Raw genomic sequence first — 18231 nt, forward strand, 5'->3', positions numbered from 1 at the left:
TTCTGGAGGAACACCTTTTTTTTTGGGTATTGTAGAAATGTCTTACCTGAAAATATTTAAATAAATCTCTGTTCTCAAGAGATTTATTTAAATATTTTAAATAAATCTTGCTCAAATGTTTTAAAGGTGTTACCTTCTACAAACTGGCACAAAGCTACAAGTCACCTATCTTTCCAGCCTAAAAAAGAAGAGTCCAACTCTCCTGGCCAAATGTTTGAGATACAGGAGTGCAGTGAAATCGGCCAATTTGTACTTGTCAACCACTTTCTTCCAGATTAACGACGTGTCTTCAACTATACGATTCCCATTTTCGTCCGTATCCATTTTACCTCCCAGGTGTGTTTGGGTTTGGACCCCACCCTGCCTAAGTTCAATCTGTTTCCATTAAGTCTCCATTTCCAGGGAGCACCAGACGACCATAAATCTGATCTGAGATGCGTAATAGAATTCCCTCAAATTTGGAAGGGCCAGACTGCACCCTGGTCTCTATTAATTTGGAGTGTTTTAAATTTTATGCTTGGTCTGGTCCCGGACCAAATAAATCTTGAGACCAGCCTATCCCAGGCATGGAACTGTGTGCTAGATATTCTGATAGGCAATGACATGGAAAGATATAAAAATTGAGGAAGCAGATCCATCCTCACCATTTCCATTCTAGCTGTGAAATCCAACAGCAATCTTGCCCAGACTGTCAAGTCTTTTTGTATGGGTTCAGTAGTTCAAACTAAATCTCGGGAAATAAATACTCGTATTTTAGCATCCCACTTAAGTCCATAGGTCTTTCTTATAAATTTACTAGGGGAGTAGTTAATTGTCAGAACTTGTGTTTTTGTGATGTTTAGACTTCAGCCTGACAGTTGACCAAACTCAGAGCTGCCATAAGTTTGGGGAGCGTTATATTTGGATTTTGGAGGTATGCGAGCGACTAAGTCAGCTGCAAAGAGGCCAATTTTGTGTTTTATATTTGCAAAACCAACACCCTTTATCCCATCATCCTCTCTAATAGCCTGTGCCAAGGGTTCAATGAATATTGCTAAAAGTGATGGACTTAGGCAACATCCCTGGTGGGTTCCTCTGTGTAGTTGGAAGCTATTTGTTAGGTGCCCATTGATTTTTACCCTGGCCCATGGTTCATCTCTCGCTGGACTAAATGACCGCAAACAACTAATAAACTGATTATTAAAGCCCAGACGCTCTAGTACCTTGTACAGAAAAGTCCAGTTGACCCAATCAAAAGTTTTTTCTGCCGAGACCCTGCTTTTTGGCTTGAGCTAATACATGTAATGTTCATTTTATGCTGTCATGAGTTTGTCGGCCTTTGATGAATCCCTTCTGGTCTTCATGTATTAGATCTAACAAGTAATACTCCATTATCTGAGAGATTATTGATGTAAAAAAACTTATAATCAACATTCAGAATTGAGATTGGGCGATATGATTCACAGTATTCAACATTTTTCCCCGTCTTTAGGGAGAACAGATATTACAGCCTCTCTCCAAGATGGTGGTGTCTCTGCCCTACTCAAAGTCCAGTTAAAGTACTTGAGCAGGACAGGGGAAAGCTCCTCCCTAGAGAGACTATATATACCACCTTCTGTCAAATTTTAATCAGTTTGATGGATTAATTGATATCAAACACCCCACCCCCCTCCCCCACATCCGGTAACCTGATACCCTCGTACCATTTCACAGAATATGATATATCCTATAACTAGGTAAGAGAGGCTGACCTCTGACCCCGCAGCCGGTGATGTCCACCTCAGGATACCTTAGGCAATCCTTCTGAAGGAAAAAGCAAACTCTTTAACGGGATATAATATAACCTATAGCTAGCCAACAGCCGGTGTTGCCCACCTCATGCTCTTAAACAGAAGAGGGGCTGACCTCTGACCCTGCAACCGAGGGTGGATACAATATACAATCCTTCTGAAGGAAAAATCAGCAGATTCATGCCACATGGTCTTCTTTAAAATTATTGTATCATATCTCTCAGCCAGCATATGGTGAAACCTACCTCGTACTCTTCAGCAGAATATGATATATCCTATAGCTTGGTAAGACAGGCTGACCTCTGACCCTGCAGCCGGAAATGCCTGCCTCAGGTAATCCTTCTGAAGGAAAAAAATCAACAGTTTCACTGCCACACGGTCCTATAAAAGGATGCGTCATTTCGGCAAGACCACAACGGCAAAGATCTTCTCTCATCTGCGGTACAACAGGAGCTGTAAACTTTTAAATTTTGCTTCATCTTTAAACCAGCATTATTCTGAAATATGTCCGGGTTTCCATGCAAGCCGGTTAATTCTGACGGGTCTACAACATTTGGGTCTCAAGACCTCTACACGTCTTTTGACCGCAAGTAAAGAAAAATACAAAAAATCTCTCAGTTTATATATATGTATAGATATGCACTGTGTTTAATAATAATGTCTGTTTAGGTGCGTTCTCAGGATGCAGAATCAGACATAATTGTTAAGTCTTTTTTTTTTTCTCATAACTTTTCTCTAACCCCAATTCTAAAATAATTTAATCCTATAAAAATGGAAAAACTTAAATATATGCTTATTATTCCTTCAGATCTTACTAAAAATCAGAAGACACAAGAGTCCCAAATCAAAACAGAGTTCATCCGCGGTAATTTTACTACCTTTTTACACTTCTGTAATCAAGAGTTCTAAAACTGAAAAAAATATATATATATTAATACATATTTACTATGTATCCATTTTCTTATAGATGACCAGGAAAACTGTAGAAGGAATCGTTTATCGAAGACACATCTCTGAAGCTATATGTTATTCACAGCTGATGAATGCAGATGCGTCAGCAACTGGTTTCTGAACAGTTCCTGATCAAAAATCAACCTACATTCATAAGGGAGTTCAGAGTAAGTTTTTTTTTTTTAATAGTGTATTTGAACTAATCAGGAAACTGGTTTTCTATCAACGTATTTCTTTTATCGTCCATAGCTTGCACTTCTAATGAAGATTCTGTAATTTACATCTCATCTGGATCAGAAGACAGCTTTGTGCCACAAGAAGTATCCGACTTACCTCCTAGGCAGAGTTGATGCCATTGGCATCATGCCTCCTCCCTCGCCACAGCAAGAAACTACAGCGGACCCGGAACCAGAATCAGAACCAGAACTAGAGAGGCCTTCCGATTCTCCTCACATGGGTATGTTTTAAATTATTATTTATTATTTTATTAGCATACACACTAAACTTTAAACTTTACTCAGAAATACCAGTCAGTGAAAACCCCACAGGCTGCGATAAAAAGGCCAAGACAACCAAACTGGATATATTCAGGATTTAGCGGGAACACCAACATGCAGAAGCCTTATCTGACGGTTCAGACGAACTCCTTTACTAAATGAGATAATGGTGTCAAAGAGCATTTTTAAGAAAGTTCTGTCACTCTCTGGTGGTACATATATATTAATCGTGACAATAACATCATCAACCTCTCCTCTGTCTTTCGAAAGAGCAGGATGCACTTTCTCCGTCTCCCTGCCCTCCCCATCTTCCTTGCTCAGCGTCTGTGTCCTGTGTTTTTAGAGTCTTCTTTGAATAGCTTCCGAAGTTGCAAATTATGGATCTGGTCAGCTGGTCTCTCAATGCAATTGATACAATTTTTTCCACTGGGAAACCAGCTAAAGGGGAACCCTCGTGTCCCAATGGGACATTCTTCACTGGATACACGATGGATTCTGGATGGAAGTGGAAGACCGTGTGTCTGACAACGCTGTCAGTCGAGGATATTGAAGATGATTGGATTTATGATGACAGGTTTTCTGCTTATTGGAGTTGGCGGCTACCTGGCTTATCGAAAATTTTGGAAGATGCCAGCGTCCATTTTGGCCACTTCAAGGCTGTTGATGGGATCTGCAGAGCAATCAACACTCAGACTGAGATGATACGGGAGCTGAGCTGCAGACTGGGTACAATCCTGGAACAGGACCGTGGCCGGACAGCGGATCTTGGACTCGGAATTGATATGATGTGACCTTGGAGAACGTTGTTCGCTTGGATCAGGTGGGAGACCCTAAATTTGGCTGTTTGGATTTGCCATTGAGAAGCACCAGCGAGACTTTCAAGGAAGGCAGTAAACTGATGTCAGCCTGACCTAAACAAATTTCTGCTATCGGAATCTGGCTCCCCGAACTGGCCTTGGCTGGCCAGCTATCCCACCCTTCCCCGAGAACATCTGTGGGCCCTGAATTGATAAGCTGGTGGTGAACTCCGACATCATACTCACAATCACTGGTTCATGGTCCGACACACACAACTCACATGAGACCCATATGCACGTCACACCTCCTCCTCTTACCCGGCTTGTTTTGACTATATGTGCTTATGTGCAGAGGTTTTTTTCTTTTCTTCATCTCAAACGCTGCCCTGCAAAGAGCAGAGTGTGAGACAGGCTGTTTTTTCCCTCTCCTCACCTGATGTTTTTCTTATTTTTCCTATGTCCTCTGCAAGGCGGCGCCTGTCAGGCTGCGAGGCCTCAGCGAACTATCCCCCCTCTCCCACTTCCTACCCCCCCTCATGTTGTTGCGTAATGGATGGCTGTACTGGAACTGCAATTTCGTTATCTTTCTGACATGTCATGTTCTTGTTTAGACATACACCGATTAAAATCTTAAGACCAGTTAAAAAACTGCAAGAATTTGCATTTTGCACTATTGTGATTGGTTGTTTTGGTCAGAACGGTGCATTACTTTAACCAGTAATAGTAATTCAGGAAGGAGATGGAGGAGATTGTTTTCACAGATTATTTGTCTCATAAACTGCTACGACATTGTGACAGCTTTAACAAATGTGGAGAAAACATTTTTTATTAGTTATGTACTGCAGTTTGAATAAAATGCAACTACATAGGATTTTTGAAAAGTCCAGTATCTAAAACTAATAGAAAAAAATTTAAGCAACCTACTTGCATACTGGATGTGGACAGTTGAATGTTAAATTCATGAGCAGTAAATATTGTGCTAATTATCAGTATTGAACCAAAGCAAGGCCTGCAAGCCTTATTATGCAAATGCAAAGCCTTTAAAATTGTGATGTGTTAAATAGACTCAAAATATTGTAACAGCAGCTGTGAAGGGGGGGCCCAAACAAATTTTTTGTCAGGGGGCCCACAATTCCTGGCAGCGCTCCTGTGCATAATCGTGATCAAAGTGTATATTTGAAGAGCCCACCTGGATCTTGCCTTTTTTCCCCACACTTCTCTTAAGATCTTTTCTTTTGTGGAAAATTCCAGAAAGCTGAAAATAGCCCTCAGTATTGAGTCGGGTAGTGGTTTACTTGCCAGAGTGCGATGTGTGCGCTGTATTTTCAAGTCAAGGTCCACCTTCTCAGAAGTAGGGTTGCCACCTTTCAGAAATTAAAATAAGGGACGCCCAGCACGGCTCGTCGCCTTACTCTCATGGGGTGGGATGTCCAATGCAGTAATAAACATTATTTTATGGCGGCGTTTGTCTTTAAAAAGTGATCCATAGAGCAATCATTCATGCATAGTTGGCTAGAGTACCCCAAAATTGTGCTCCAGAGTAGCATACCTTAAACTCGTTTAATTAAGCAAGTGTAAAAAGTATTTGGTAAACCACTCAAGTACTGAGTAACTGATCATAACACCCGATTTAATATTCAAAATGTATCCTCAGAAAGCCAAAAGTATAAAAGTTATGTGAACATTATGGTACTGTAAAGAATATCACTAAAATATTTATAGAAATAAGGAGTTAGATTTGGAGGCTGGACCAAATTTACCACAGGGGCCAGGATAATTGGTGTTTTTCCATGGCAACACTTGAAAGAGAATGAAAAAAACAAAAAACAGAGCCAATATTTCATCATTTGATACAAGTGAGCCAAAGAGCCACTTGTGTCTCCAGAGATCTAGGTTGCAGATCCCCATCAGATGGAAAGTATGATCCTATACAGCAGCTAAAAGTGCAGCACTATAATTTTTAATTCGTTGTTAAAGTAAATATTTGAAGGTGGAGAATTGGGTCGAGGACGGTTTAAGATCCGGGTTGACAGCAGCTCACAGCGTCTGCGTAGTGTCCATCTCTAGGCAACCGTGACAACAGCGTTGGTCCAAAGCTTTCTTTGGGGTCCTTTCTACATCCCGCCACGACAATTTAGCTGACCTTAATATTTTCTGTGTTTTATTTTGGTCACAATTGTTACACTTAGTGTTGATATGTGTGTGATAGGCGTGTCTATCGGACAGTTATTGAATACGGAACAACTCGTATCTGTTCAATACGGGACGCAACATTTAACAGCCAAATACGGGACGATTCTGTATTTTAAGGGACCGTGGCAAACCTACTCAGAAGCGTCTCAATATATTGTGTGGTGGAGTTCCCCTCCTGACCTTCTGGCACCCCAAAGACACGTACGTTATTTCTTCTGGAACGGGACTCTAAATTGAGCACTTTAAGCTGCGTTTTCCTCTGTTGCTCGATGCAGAAGCACAGCACCTCGGTTGCTTCCTTTGCCCAGTTCTCCACTTGATGAACGCGGGCTTCCGCCTCGACAACCTGCTCTGCCAAGCCCTGCACCTCAGTGCCAATACTGTCCAGCTTGCCATTGATCTCATGTCCCAGATGGTTGATGTTTTGTTGTAGCTTTGCATTATCCCCCTTCAAGACAGTCTTCAAATCTTCAATAGCCTTGCAGTAATCCCTCAGAGTCCATGTTCATTCCAGTGCTCTCAGCACCCACACTAGCCACGTTGTCGCTAGCTTGATTCGAACAAGTGTTATAGCTTTAGCGACCGGGGCGCTTTTATCCTGAGTTTTGGGCATCTTTATTGATTTTTTTATGGCTCGACATGTTTCTCCTCCAGTTCATAAGTTATTTTGTTGAGACACTGAGCATATTGAGTTTTGAATGGGAGTTTTTAATATTAAGGTGGGAGAGAGGCTCTGACGCAACCGTCTACTCCATTTTCTTCCGAAAGTCCTCGTATCGTCTCTGCCCAGCTTTTTAAGCCACATTTCTATGTGACTACTATATTTCTGTATAATTTTGCATGAGTTAGTTTTTTATATGTACAGTCATGGCCAAAAGTTTTGAGAATGATTCAAATGTTAATATTTATAAAGTCTACCGCTTCAGTTTTTATAATGGCAATTTGCATATACTCCAGAATGTTATAAAGAGTGATCATCTTAACAGCAATTAATTGCAAAGTCAATATTTGCCTAGAAAATGAACTTTATCCCCCAAAACACATTTCAACTTCATTGCAGCTAACATCGTTTCAGTGATTGCTCCATTCACACAGGTGTGGGTGTTGATGACAGGGCTGGAGATCAATCTGTCATGAATAAGTAAGAATGACACCACTGGACACTTTAAAAAGAGGCTGATGCTTGTTTCTCTTCTGTGAACCATGGTTATCTCTAAAGAAACACATGCAGTCATCATTGCACTGCACAAAAATGGCCCAACACGGAAAAGTATCGCAACTAGAAAGATTGCACCTCAGTCAACAATCTATCGCATCATCAAGAACTTCAAGGTTCCATTGTCGCTAAAAAGGCTCCAGGGCGCCCAAGAAAGACCAGCAAGCCCCAGGACCGTCTCTTAAAAGTGTTTCAGCTGCGGGATCGGGCTACCAGCAGTGCAGAGCTTGCTCAGGAATGGCAGCAGGCAGGTGTGAGTGCATCTGCACGCACTGTGTGGCGGAGACTCTTGGAGCAAGGCCTGGTTTCAAGGAGGGCAGCAAAGAAGCCACTTCTCTCCAGGGAAAACATCAGGGAAAGACTGATATTCTGCAAAAGGTACAGGGAGTGGACTGCTGAGGATTGGGGTAAAGTCATTTTCTCTGATGAATCCCCTTTCCGATTGTTTGGGACATCTGGAAAACAGCTTGTTCGGAGAAGACGAGGTGAGCGCTACCACCAGTCTTGTCTCCTGCCAACTGTAAAGCATCCTGAAACCATTCATGTGTGGGGTTGCTTTTCAGCCAACTGAGTCGGCTCTCTCACAGTCTTGCCTAAAAATACAGCCATGAATAAAGAATGGTAACAGAATGTTCTCCGAGAACAACTTCTCCCAACCGTCCAAGAGCAGTTTGGTGATGAATAATGCCTTTTCCAGCATGATGGAGCACCTTGCCATAAAGCAAAGGTGATAACTAACTGACTCAGGGAACAAAACAGAGATTTTGGGTCCATAGCCTGTAAACTCCCCAGATCTTAATCCCATTGAAAACTTGTGGTCAATCATCAAGAGACGGGTGGACAAACAAAAACCTAGGAATTCTGACAAAATGCAAGCATTGATTGTGCAAGAATGGACTGCTATCAGTCAGGATTTGGTCCAGAAGTTGATTGAGAGCATGCCAGGGAGAATTGCAGAGGACCTGAAGAAGAGGGGTCAACACTGCAAATATTGACTTGCTGCATTAACTCATTCTGTCAATAAAAGCTTTTGTTACTCATAATATGATTGCAATTGTATGTGATGAAAACATCTGACATACACACATGAAAACCAGAGGGAAGCAGATCATGTGAAAATAGAATATTTGTGTCATTCTCAAAACTTTTGGCCATGACTGTACATATAGAAACATAAATTTAACTTTCTGGAACAGCTTCAGACGTATAAATATTTCTGACCGGCCCTTCTGTTCTTTCGTTTTCGATCAAAGCTCTTTGAATCACTCAGAGCATGAATGATGCTTTTCAAATAAACCTATCTTGACTTTTCTAAAAGGATCTGGGCTGTATACTGAATTTAACTTTACAACCTGTTATGGTGGCTCAATGTTCATGTGCCTGATCCATTGGAAGGGCTGCGGCGCCTTTAAAGATCTTACCCCATCCAGCAGGCAGAGGGCCGAGAGGATCAAACTCTTTATTCTGAGAAGCTGCTGCCTGGTCTTGAACCTTCAAGGACAAATGTTGACATATAAAAAAAAAAAATACTGAATTTGACAAAAACTGGATAAAATTTTAATGAAGCACAAAATTTCCAGTGGTCCGTTTGATTCTGTGACACAAATTTATGTACAATTATTAAGCAGTGGATCAAAATCTTGCCCAGAAATCTGCTTTTTTTTTTTTTTTTTTTTTTACATCAGACAAGCAAAGAACAGAGAAGCATGAAAACAGGTGGAAATATATTTATGTCATTTAATTTGCTTCATTGTATTGGTGAAATAGAAGTGGTTGAGGAAGTGGTTTTGAGGTTGTGTAGAGATTTCCAGATCAAATCTTTATTAAATGAAATGCTGTTTTAAGACCACAGAATCACAGACGCTGAATATCTTTGCTGTACTCTTTTTTTTTTTAAGTCACAAGTTGTCTGAATTCACAGTTTGTGTATTCAGATGTATTTTAGATATGGATATACTTATAAAATTTGTCCATAAAAGATTTTTCTAGGTTCACACTACACAAAGCTCATGATACCAGTTTAATGTCTTTAAGATCCATTTTTTCTTTCTGAAACTCCTCACAACATGGTTCCTCTATTAGCCCTTCAACAACATTTTTAAAAAACAAAGCTCGGCGGGGGAAAAAAAAACGCTTTTCTCCCGCTTTGAGGTTTTGTTTTTTAAAAAACGAAACTTCCACATTCCCCCACTCGCCCATCACAGGTTAAGGAGGAAGTCTTACCCCATAGATGAACCTCTGGTTGAACTGCTGCATGGCGCCCTGCAGCTGGCTCTGCTGGTGTTGCCACTGTTCGTAGTTACGCACCGTCTCCACCGTGGGCCGCTGCCATGTGGTGGTTCGCGTGATGTGATCAACAAAGTAGACACGGCCCATCTGGTCAAAACGACGCTCCCACCTTCAGAAATGCAAAAGGGAAACGTTAATTTCTGCAACACTTGAGAAAATAAAAAATCATTGTTATATGGAGAAATAGGAAGAGGTAAAAGCTAAAAGCTGTAGCCATTTTCAACCAATTTAGACCTAAAATCAAATGCAAAACAAATTCTGAATTTGAGGTGGCTTTAAAGCTTCACAGATCTGACCCTCGATTTTATTCATGAATTGTTCCACATCTAGATGTGGAAATCATAAAATCATCTTTTATTACAGCAGCATTGCCATCTCCCCCTAGAACATTTAGAAATGTACAACCTTTGAGTACCATTACTCAAACTGTTGCGCCACCAGTAACTAAGAATTACTTCGAGATTTTTTTTTCTTCCCATTAAATGTGCTCACAAAAAGGGTTACATTTTTCAAGCTGCTGCATTAAGATATCTTAACGATTTTTTAAAGGTTTCTTTTATACGTCTTTATGTTTCTTTGAAACTTGTTACATATGCATTTTAACCTGAATCGCATTAATAATTTCACTCCCAATAATTTGTCTTGTGCATCAAAATAATTGATATTGACAGCAGCTAATGTAGCAAGTTCATGGAAATTACCAGAACACCATGAAGAAACTTTTCCCTCAACTGTGAACCTACGCAAGCTGACTTTGCAGAGATATTAAAAATAAGAACTGTAATTACTGCAATAATGGTATATCCATATTTAAATATGGCTTTAAAGCCATCAGTCATGAGAAAAGAAGTTGTACCCAGGGGGGAGCGGCTCAGGACGTTCCCATGTTGTTCTCTTTTCAATGTGATCCACGAAATACAACCTGCCATTCTGATCCACTCTCTGCTCCCATCTATAGGACAAACAAGTGAAAAAATAAATCACACATACAAGACAGCATTTATAAAGGCACAAATTTCCCATAATTTGTGTGGCAAACCTATGCCAAAAGTTTAAGCTTTTCTTCCTGAAAAACAACTACATCACAACAGCCTGAAGAAAACATCCAATGGTTTCAGAAATTAATATTTATGCCCTAAATTGATCTAGATTACTGGTTTGTTTGGCTAAAAAAATACGGCACCATTTCCTAAAGCCGTCTCACTGAATGACTCATTAACTTCTCTTCATGCATTTCTGCTGATGCAGCTTTTTCGTGCGGCGCAGACTTCAACATAAGAACCGACCCAGGGGGCAATGGTCCAACATTGGCGTATGGTGCTCTCGGAGGGAGAGAAGGCGTAGTCGGCTGTCTGGTCGCTGCACCTCCGGCTGTGGAGGCGGGCATGAAGCTCCTATTTGAGGACGTCAATGGGCTCGAGTCCGGAGCAGATGAGGGCCCTGGGGTCCGCACCGGTGCATCAGAGGCTGCCTGGCCCTGGCTAGCTTCTGTGAGAGCCATTCCATTGGTAGAAGATGCTGAGGGGGAAAAACAAAACAAAAACATAAAATGTTACTATAAAGCAGAGGTTCCCAAACTGTGGGGCGTGCCCCCTAGGGGGGCGCCGTGCCATTGCAGGGGGGGCACGAGAAGCGGTATGGATGAAAAAAAAACACACAAAAAAACTGCCATGCTGAGCCCTTTAAGGGGCGGAGCTTAGAGGACCGGTGAGCAGCATGCAGACAAAAAGAGGGAGAGAAGGGAAAGAAGCTGTAGAGCTTTTACTGTTGGCATTCTGTGTCATTTAACTTGCCGTTTGCAGTTGTCACTTTCCTTTGATGTGTGTGTGGAAATGCAAGTAATGTTAGAAGGACATTGTTTATTTAGCAGAGTATTTAAGTTTTTACCCTTAATTGATAGCATGCTCTGCGACAGGCTGGCGATCTGTCCAGGGTTACCCCGCCTCTCGCCCGGAACATTAGCTGGCGATAGGCACCAGCAACCCTCCCGACCCCACTAACGGACAAGGGTGTACAGAAAATGGATGGATGATAGCATGCTTAGTTCACGTGTACACACAGCGTGGGTTTTTTGTGTTGTGTATTTATTTAAAAACGGGATGTTTGTAACCTTAATATTGCAGTTATTTAGTAAGTGTGATATAACTTCAGTCATTTTATTTAGGCATTATTATTTACCTTTTCTAGAACCACACAGTTATGTCAAATTAAGAAATAAACAGCAAGTGCAAGTAAAACCCACTGGAGTGCCACTCTGCCTTTCTTTGGAGTTCTAACTGGACTCACCACAGTGATCTGAACATTCCACTAGCGAGTTGCAGTCTGTACCGTTAAAGTATAACAGTAAGTTGAGGGGTGCTGTAGTGGCACAGGGGCTTGGCACAACCCATGTATTGAGGTCTTAGTCCTCGTGGCGGTGGTCGCAGGTTTGATTCCCGGCCTGGTAACATTTGCCGCATGTATTCCCCCTCTCTCATTACCCTCGTTCCTGTCTAACTACTTTCAAATAAAGGCCACTAGAGCAAACAAAACCTTAAAAAAAAACAAAAGGTGCAACAGTGAGTCTAAGAATTTTTTTTTCCAGTGGCCCTAATCCTCTTCCGCACACATCTGACAGATGAAGTGTAGTTTCAACTGTTTGAAGACGGTAACGATTGTGATGAGGTTGCCCAGCTACAGACCTGCCAGGATGCCCATGCTAGTCATAATTTTATGCCTTTATTTTTCCCCATCTCAGCGGATAGAAATGGTTTAACTGATAAAACACTGCTGAGTTTTGGCCCAACTCCCAGGTACCCTTCATGGCAAATGTTTGACGTTGACAGGATGTCATACTGTGTTGAATGGCAAACATTTGAATTTTGGTCCTTTAAAAGTGCCTTAAACAGGTTCCCAAATATATGCCTTTGTAAAAGCCCATTGTAGATCAATCTTCCTCTGCGTTATGTAAACGAGTTCTGAACGCGATCAGCTGAAGGGGAGAGGTCAAAGTTCTCCCACCACAGCACCTGAGCCAGAGGTACTGGCAGAGCAGAGCCACTTTATGATCTGCCTGTGTTTGTCCAATCTGAAAACTACATTGATCAGCAGAATCTGATGCAGATAAGTTAAGCTTGACACGCATTAACCCGGCTGGTTCTGGAAGCACCAACGAGATCAGAGGATTATAACGAGGTGTGGTGCAATGAAGCATAACAGATTTGTAACAATTACTGTAATTACTGCCAAAACAATATAGCATTTTTTGCTAGTTATAATAATGTCACATTTACTTGTTCTCATTTTGAATTTTCACATTTGGACTTTTAGAAAATATAGAATTAACATTGCCTAGATTTACCATTTTGCTTGATGAAATACATTTGTAGGTTGCAATAAACTGATAAAACAAAATATAAATTGCTTTAGACAAGCGTTTCTCAACAGGGCGATACTGCGTTCAGAGGATGGCAGAGGCGCTGGCGGAAACTTTTACAAAAGGGGGGCACTGCGATGCCTTTTTGGGGGCGTGGGGGGGGTGTTTGCTTGAAGATAAATTTTACATCTTAAATGCACAACAATACCAGTTTAGACTTTGAGCAACTTGCTAAAACGATATAGTGTAATATTAAAACATGCTTGGCTGCAACTGTATTGATGGCAGCTCTCCTTCTCTTCAATGTTTGTAGCTTCTTAGCGCAGCTCTGTGCTCCTGCTACTAGTAGCTTCACCGCATCAGTTCAGCGTTACACCGGTTGATGACATTGCTGTTATTCACTTGTCTGGCGTCTGATTTTCAAATATTTTATGTCTTGAGGATTTTTTTTTACATATGTTTTGGCAGTGCTGTGATCATGTCAAAGCTGCAACTTATATTAAAAAGTGTTTTATTTCCATCTGAAGGCTGCACGCTTCCATGGAAAGACAACAGAAAATCACTCTTATAAACATGTCACAATACCCTCACTGTGCATCCCTCAGGAAAATTAACCCATTTAAATAAAGAAATGTCTCCATGTGTGATACCTCGATAGAGAGCATTCACTTTATAGAGTTAACATCGGCTCTGCAAGTGATCTGGTATGAAACTGTAGCACCTCAGCACTTTTGAATTTTAATCATCAGATCCGGTATTCTTACCGGAGCTAAAAGGTTTACGTCAGTCTGCTTTTCTCCATCGATACGCGCTTTCCGACCGCTCCGCACCGTATGGGGTAAAGAAGAAAAAAAAAAAAAAAAAGACGTGCACGTTGCGCAAAACTCTGAACAGTAGAACCATGACATAGAAAGGAGCAGCAAATTATTAATCTATAAATCAATAGACAGGTCTATATAAAGATATAATCCATGTTCCCGTCCCATATTTGTATGGCATTAAAAGGATCTGGAACTTTTGTTTTTCTCTCTGAAAGCTCTGGTTTACACAGTAAATGCCATGTGGGTGAAATTTTATGGATGATACTCTGATGTCCCATTCTCCTGGAGGCAGCACAGAGCTGCACCACCAGAAACTCACAGAAACATTGGAGAGAAGAAGAGTTATGATTGAAATAGTTGGAGTTTTATCCATGTTTTAATGTTGCAGAGCTCATTCTTTTTGCAAATAGATCAAAGTTTAAACTGGCATGTTGAACATCTTTTATCTGGTCATTTTGTGCAACATTTAGCTACAAAATGGCATGGAACAAGAATATATTTTCTACTCTGCTTGGCTGCCGCTAGGCTTACCAATTTTAAGTTGAATGTCCATTTATTGCATTTTTCTTAGACGCCTATAAAAATAATTTCTACTCCCATGGTTTTTTGCTCTCTGGGAAATTAGTTTTGACAATAACTCCAGAAACAACAACAGTGATGGTAGTATTAATAATAAAATAATATTCAGTGCAAAGGAACCTACAAATTCTTTGATGGGGGACGGTAAGGGACCTAGATAATGGATAGGGGGGCGCTGGCCCAAAAACGATTGAGAAACACTGCTTTAGACAAAATATTTATCTAAACACAAATACTGCTAAATTACCACATTCTAGATTTGGATTAGAATCCAAATCTAAAATATTCCATTAATATAATAAACCCATGTCAAATTCTCATCAAAATTGTGTTCAAAATACAAATTCAATTACGCAAACAACTAACTAAACTTACCTTAATAAAACAGAGTCCCACAGTATGTAAATCACAGATGACATTTAAGGCTACGTTCACACAGCAGGTCTTGAAGCTCAAGTCAGAGTTTTTGCTGATGTGATTTTTTTTTTTCCTGGTCGTTCGTATTACTAATTAAATGCAATGACAATCAGACTTCTTTATGAAAGGTTTACAACCCCAAAGTATGTTGGACTGTCAGCATGTGTCAGCATTATGGTCATGTTTCATGGAGCGGGTAGATAATATCGGTAAACTGTTATACTGTGTAACTACAGTCTGGGGTGGGTTCACGTCCCACCTGGTGAAGAAGTTGGTCTGCGGGGCGTTGGGGGAGGAGGCCTGGAGGGTCTGGGTGGTCGGGCGGGTCGTCCTCCCACTGATGGAGATTCTTTGCTGCTCACTGTCCTCCGGGTGATGGGAGAGGATCTGTGATCAGTGTCCACAGCTGGAGAGCTGTCTCGACTTGACCTGTCCAGAAATAAAATACAAAAAAAAAAACAAAAAAAAAAAAACATACAACCAAAGTAAGACCAAATAAATCTAGAGATGCCCATCAACCAGTTTATTCACTCCATGCAGCATAAATTTACAGATTCTCCTAGAACTCTTCATATATACGAGTGAAAAAGGAGCAGGAAGAAGAGAAATGTTGTGTAAACCTAAAGTGTTTTGAAATATTTATAGTAGAGCATTTTACAACTCCTTATCCAAAATATTTATAATTTTACTCCATGCACCAAAATCCACATTTGCTTTAAAGTAGTATGCACAATTTTACTTTAGAATTCTTATTTCCTTCAGTTATTTCTGATACTTGCGATTAAGACAAAGAAATAAATTAATTAAATTAGTAAATTAATAGTCATAATCTCTTTCCAACTTTGAACAAATAAATATCTTACTTTCAAGATATTTGACTGAATAAAATGATGTGCCACTAATGGGCCATCATTATCTACCTTACGGCAGGATCCCCATTGTGCTGTGATGATTCTTCATTAGATGTACCTAAAAACAAAAAATCTAAAATCTGTTGCCATACCATATAATCTGCACTGTTAATATGAACTGAAATGGTTTAATTTAAATCCAGGTTGCTCACTGTAGTGGTCGGCTTCTGCTGAGGCAAACATTTCTGGGTCCACCGTCATTCCGTCCAGACAGACAGACAGGTCTCCCACCACGTCTGAGTGCTCTCTGTCAGCGTGTAGCTGGAGTGACTGCACCACATCGGAAACTACAGAGACAACACATCTGCATCTGAAATGCACTGTAAAACCTTACCGTTGCAAAATGGTGAGAAAGTGCAGATGAACGTTATAAATCACCATCACATCTGGACAACAAATACACACGTAATATGTCAAATAAATAAGAGGAACAAGAAAAAATACCCATTACTGGGCTGCTTCTGCCTAGGAGGATTGTTATTGTTCAGGAGCTCGTTTGTAAAGTACACAAAGAAGATGCATCAACTGGACTAAAAGCTATTCTGACAATCATGAGTTTTTCTGCTTTGACATGGAACATCAATCGGTATGTAATTTGCACCACAAGTTAACCATCAGCACTGCTGGAATGAGTGTAGCTATGCAAAAAACCAGGTAGACTTCTCAATGACTAACATACCAGAAATGATAATGACTACAGCCTGAAATCTGCAAGAAATTCAACCTGCTTTTTATTGCATGTTTTTCCACTGCTGGATTAGTTTCCAAAACTACTCAACTTGTCACCAAGAGATGCAGCTGCAACATACTCCAAGCATGAACATAAGATCCAACTTCAGCTAGAAGCACATGGAAGGAAGAACTATTTCAGAAAAACTGGTGTGAATCTCCAGGAAGACTGGAGAGAAGGAAATGCCAAAATGCCAGAAGTCCAGTGTCAAGTACCCACAGTCAGTGATGGTCTGAGGAGCCATGTCAGCTGCTGGTGTTGGTCTACTGTGTTTTATCAAGGGCAGGTCAATGCAGCAGCTATCAGGAGATTTTGGAGCACTTCATGCTTCTATCTGCTGAAAAGCTTTATAGAAATGAAGATTTCATTTTTCAGCACGACCTGGCACCTGCTCACAGTGCCAAAACCACGGGTAAATGGTTTACTGACCATGGTATTGCTGTGCTCAATTGGCCTGCCAACTCTCCTGACCAGAACCCCATAGAGAATCTGTGGGATATTGTGAAAAGAAAGTTGAGAGACGCAAGACCCAACACTCTGGATGAGCTTAAGGCTATCAAAGCACCCTGGGCCTCCATAACACCTCAGCAGTGCCACAGGCTGATTGCCTCCATGCCACGCTGCATTGAAGCAGTCATTTCTGTAAAAGGATTCCCGACCAAGTATTGAGTGCATAACTGAACATAATTGACTTTTAATTGACATAATTGAGGTTGACTTTTTTGGTATTAAAACACTTTTCTTTTATTGGTCGGATGAAATATGCTAATTTTTTGAGATAGGAATTTTGGGTTTTCATGAGCTGTATGCCAAAATCAGTATTAAAACGATAAAAGACCTGTAATATTTCAGTTGGTGTGCAATGAATCTAAAATATATGACAGTTTAATTTTTAACATTACGTTATGGAAAATAATTAACTTTATCACAATATGCTAATTTCTTTAGAAGGACCTGTATGCAGGTTTTTTGCACTTTTTGCTACAAACTGTTAAAAAAACATTTTCTGTTTATGCAATCTGATGATCTCAAATGCTGAAAAAGCTTTGCAGGCCTTAGAAAACAAAACGCATCAACACTGAAAAAGTATTCAGAGTAGGGCTGTATAAATAAATCAATTCGGTGATATATAGCGATATTTTCCGTCCTCGGAAAGTATCGATTTTTCATCCGCGAGTATCGATCCGTTAAACCATAAGGGTCCATGGCCTTATAGCTCTTAATGTCTAGTTTGTTACGGCGTAGCAGCAAGACTCCGCCTCCCTCAGTCTCACTTTCAACTTGAGCTTAAAGTGCACATTATAGACTACACACCAGTTTTTAAATTGTGTTAATAGGCCAAGTATAACCAGAGTTATGCTAAAATTAGTAATCCATATTTTTCCGAATGTCATAGAAATTTCAAAAGCGCCGCCATTCCCCGGCTTTTCCCGATTATGTGAGAGGGAATGAGCTTCCAAACGTACAAAATGAAACAAAACATTAGATTCCTGTGTTTTTGGAAATGTCAAATCTTCAATAAATAACGATGGGCTGTATTTTGTTGCTGAGAAACGAAGTAAAGTTGCGCAAGTAACCGTGAAAGAGAAGCTAAACGGAGCAGCTGCAAAAGCAGTAAGATCGCAAATTAATGCAAATTTCCACTGGTAGCATTCACATCGTAATTAGTTTTTAACTTAGCGGTTTCTGTTCTGAATATAAAGGAT

General features: G+C 40.5%; 1 protein-coding gene across 2 annotated transcripts in view; it reads right to left on the reverse strand.

Moving 5' to 3' along the window:
- Nucleotides 1-18231, reverse strand: part of itchb (itchy E3 ubiquitin protein ligase b) — a 45258-nt gene that overhangs the window by 13832 nt on the left and 13195 nt on the right. Inside the window, exons 5-11 of one of the 2 annotated variants that reach the window (XM_081608580.1) lie at nucleotides 15948-16082; nucleotides 15805-15853; nucleotides 15144-15313; nucleotides 10999-11230; nucleotides 10569-10664; nucleotides 9647-9821; nucleotides 8845-8914 (exon numbers count right to left, since the gene is read on the reverse strand). In XM_081608580.1, coding sequence (XP_081464706.1) covers nucleotides 8845-8914; nucleotides 9647-9821; nucleotides 10569-10664; nucleotides 10999-11230; nucleotides 15144-15313; nucleotides 15805-15853; nucleotides 15948-16082 — 927 coding nt within the window. Of the gene's footprint in view, nucleotides 1-8844; nucleotides 8915-9646; nucleotides 9822-10568; nucleotides 10665-10998; nucleotides 11231-15143; nucleotides 15314-15804; nucleotides 15869-15947; nucleotides 16083-18231 lie in introns of both variants that reach the window. The other variant, XM_081608579.1, reaches the window with a different exon arrangement.

This window comes from Poecilia reticulata, chromosome 7 (genome assembly GCF_904066995.2).
Source record: "Poecilia reticulata chromosome 7, P_reticulata-male-v2, whole genome shotgun sequence".
Classification (NCBI taxonomy): domain Eukaryota; kingdom Metazoa; phylum Chordata; class Actinopteri; order Cyprinodontiformes; family Poeciliidae; genus Poecilia; species Poecilia reticulata.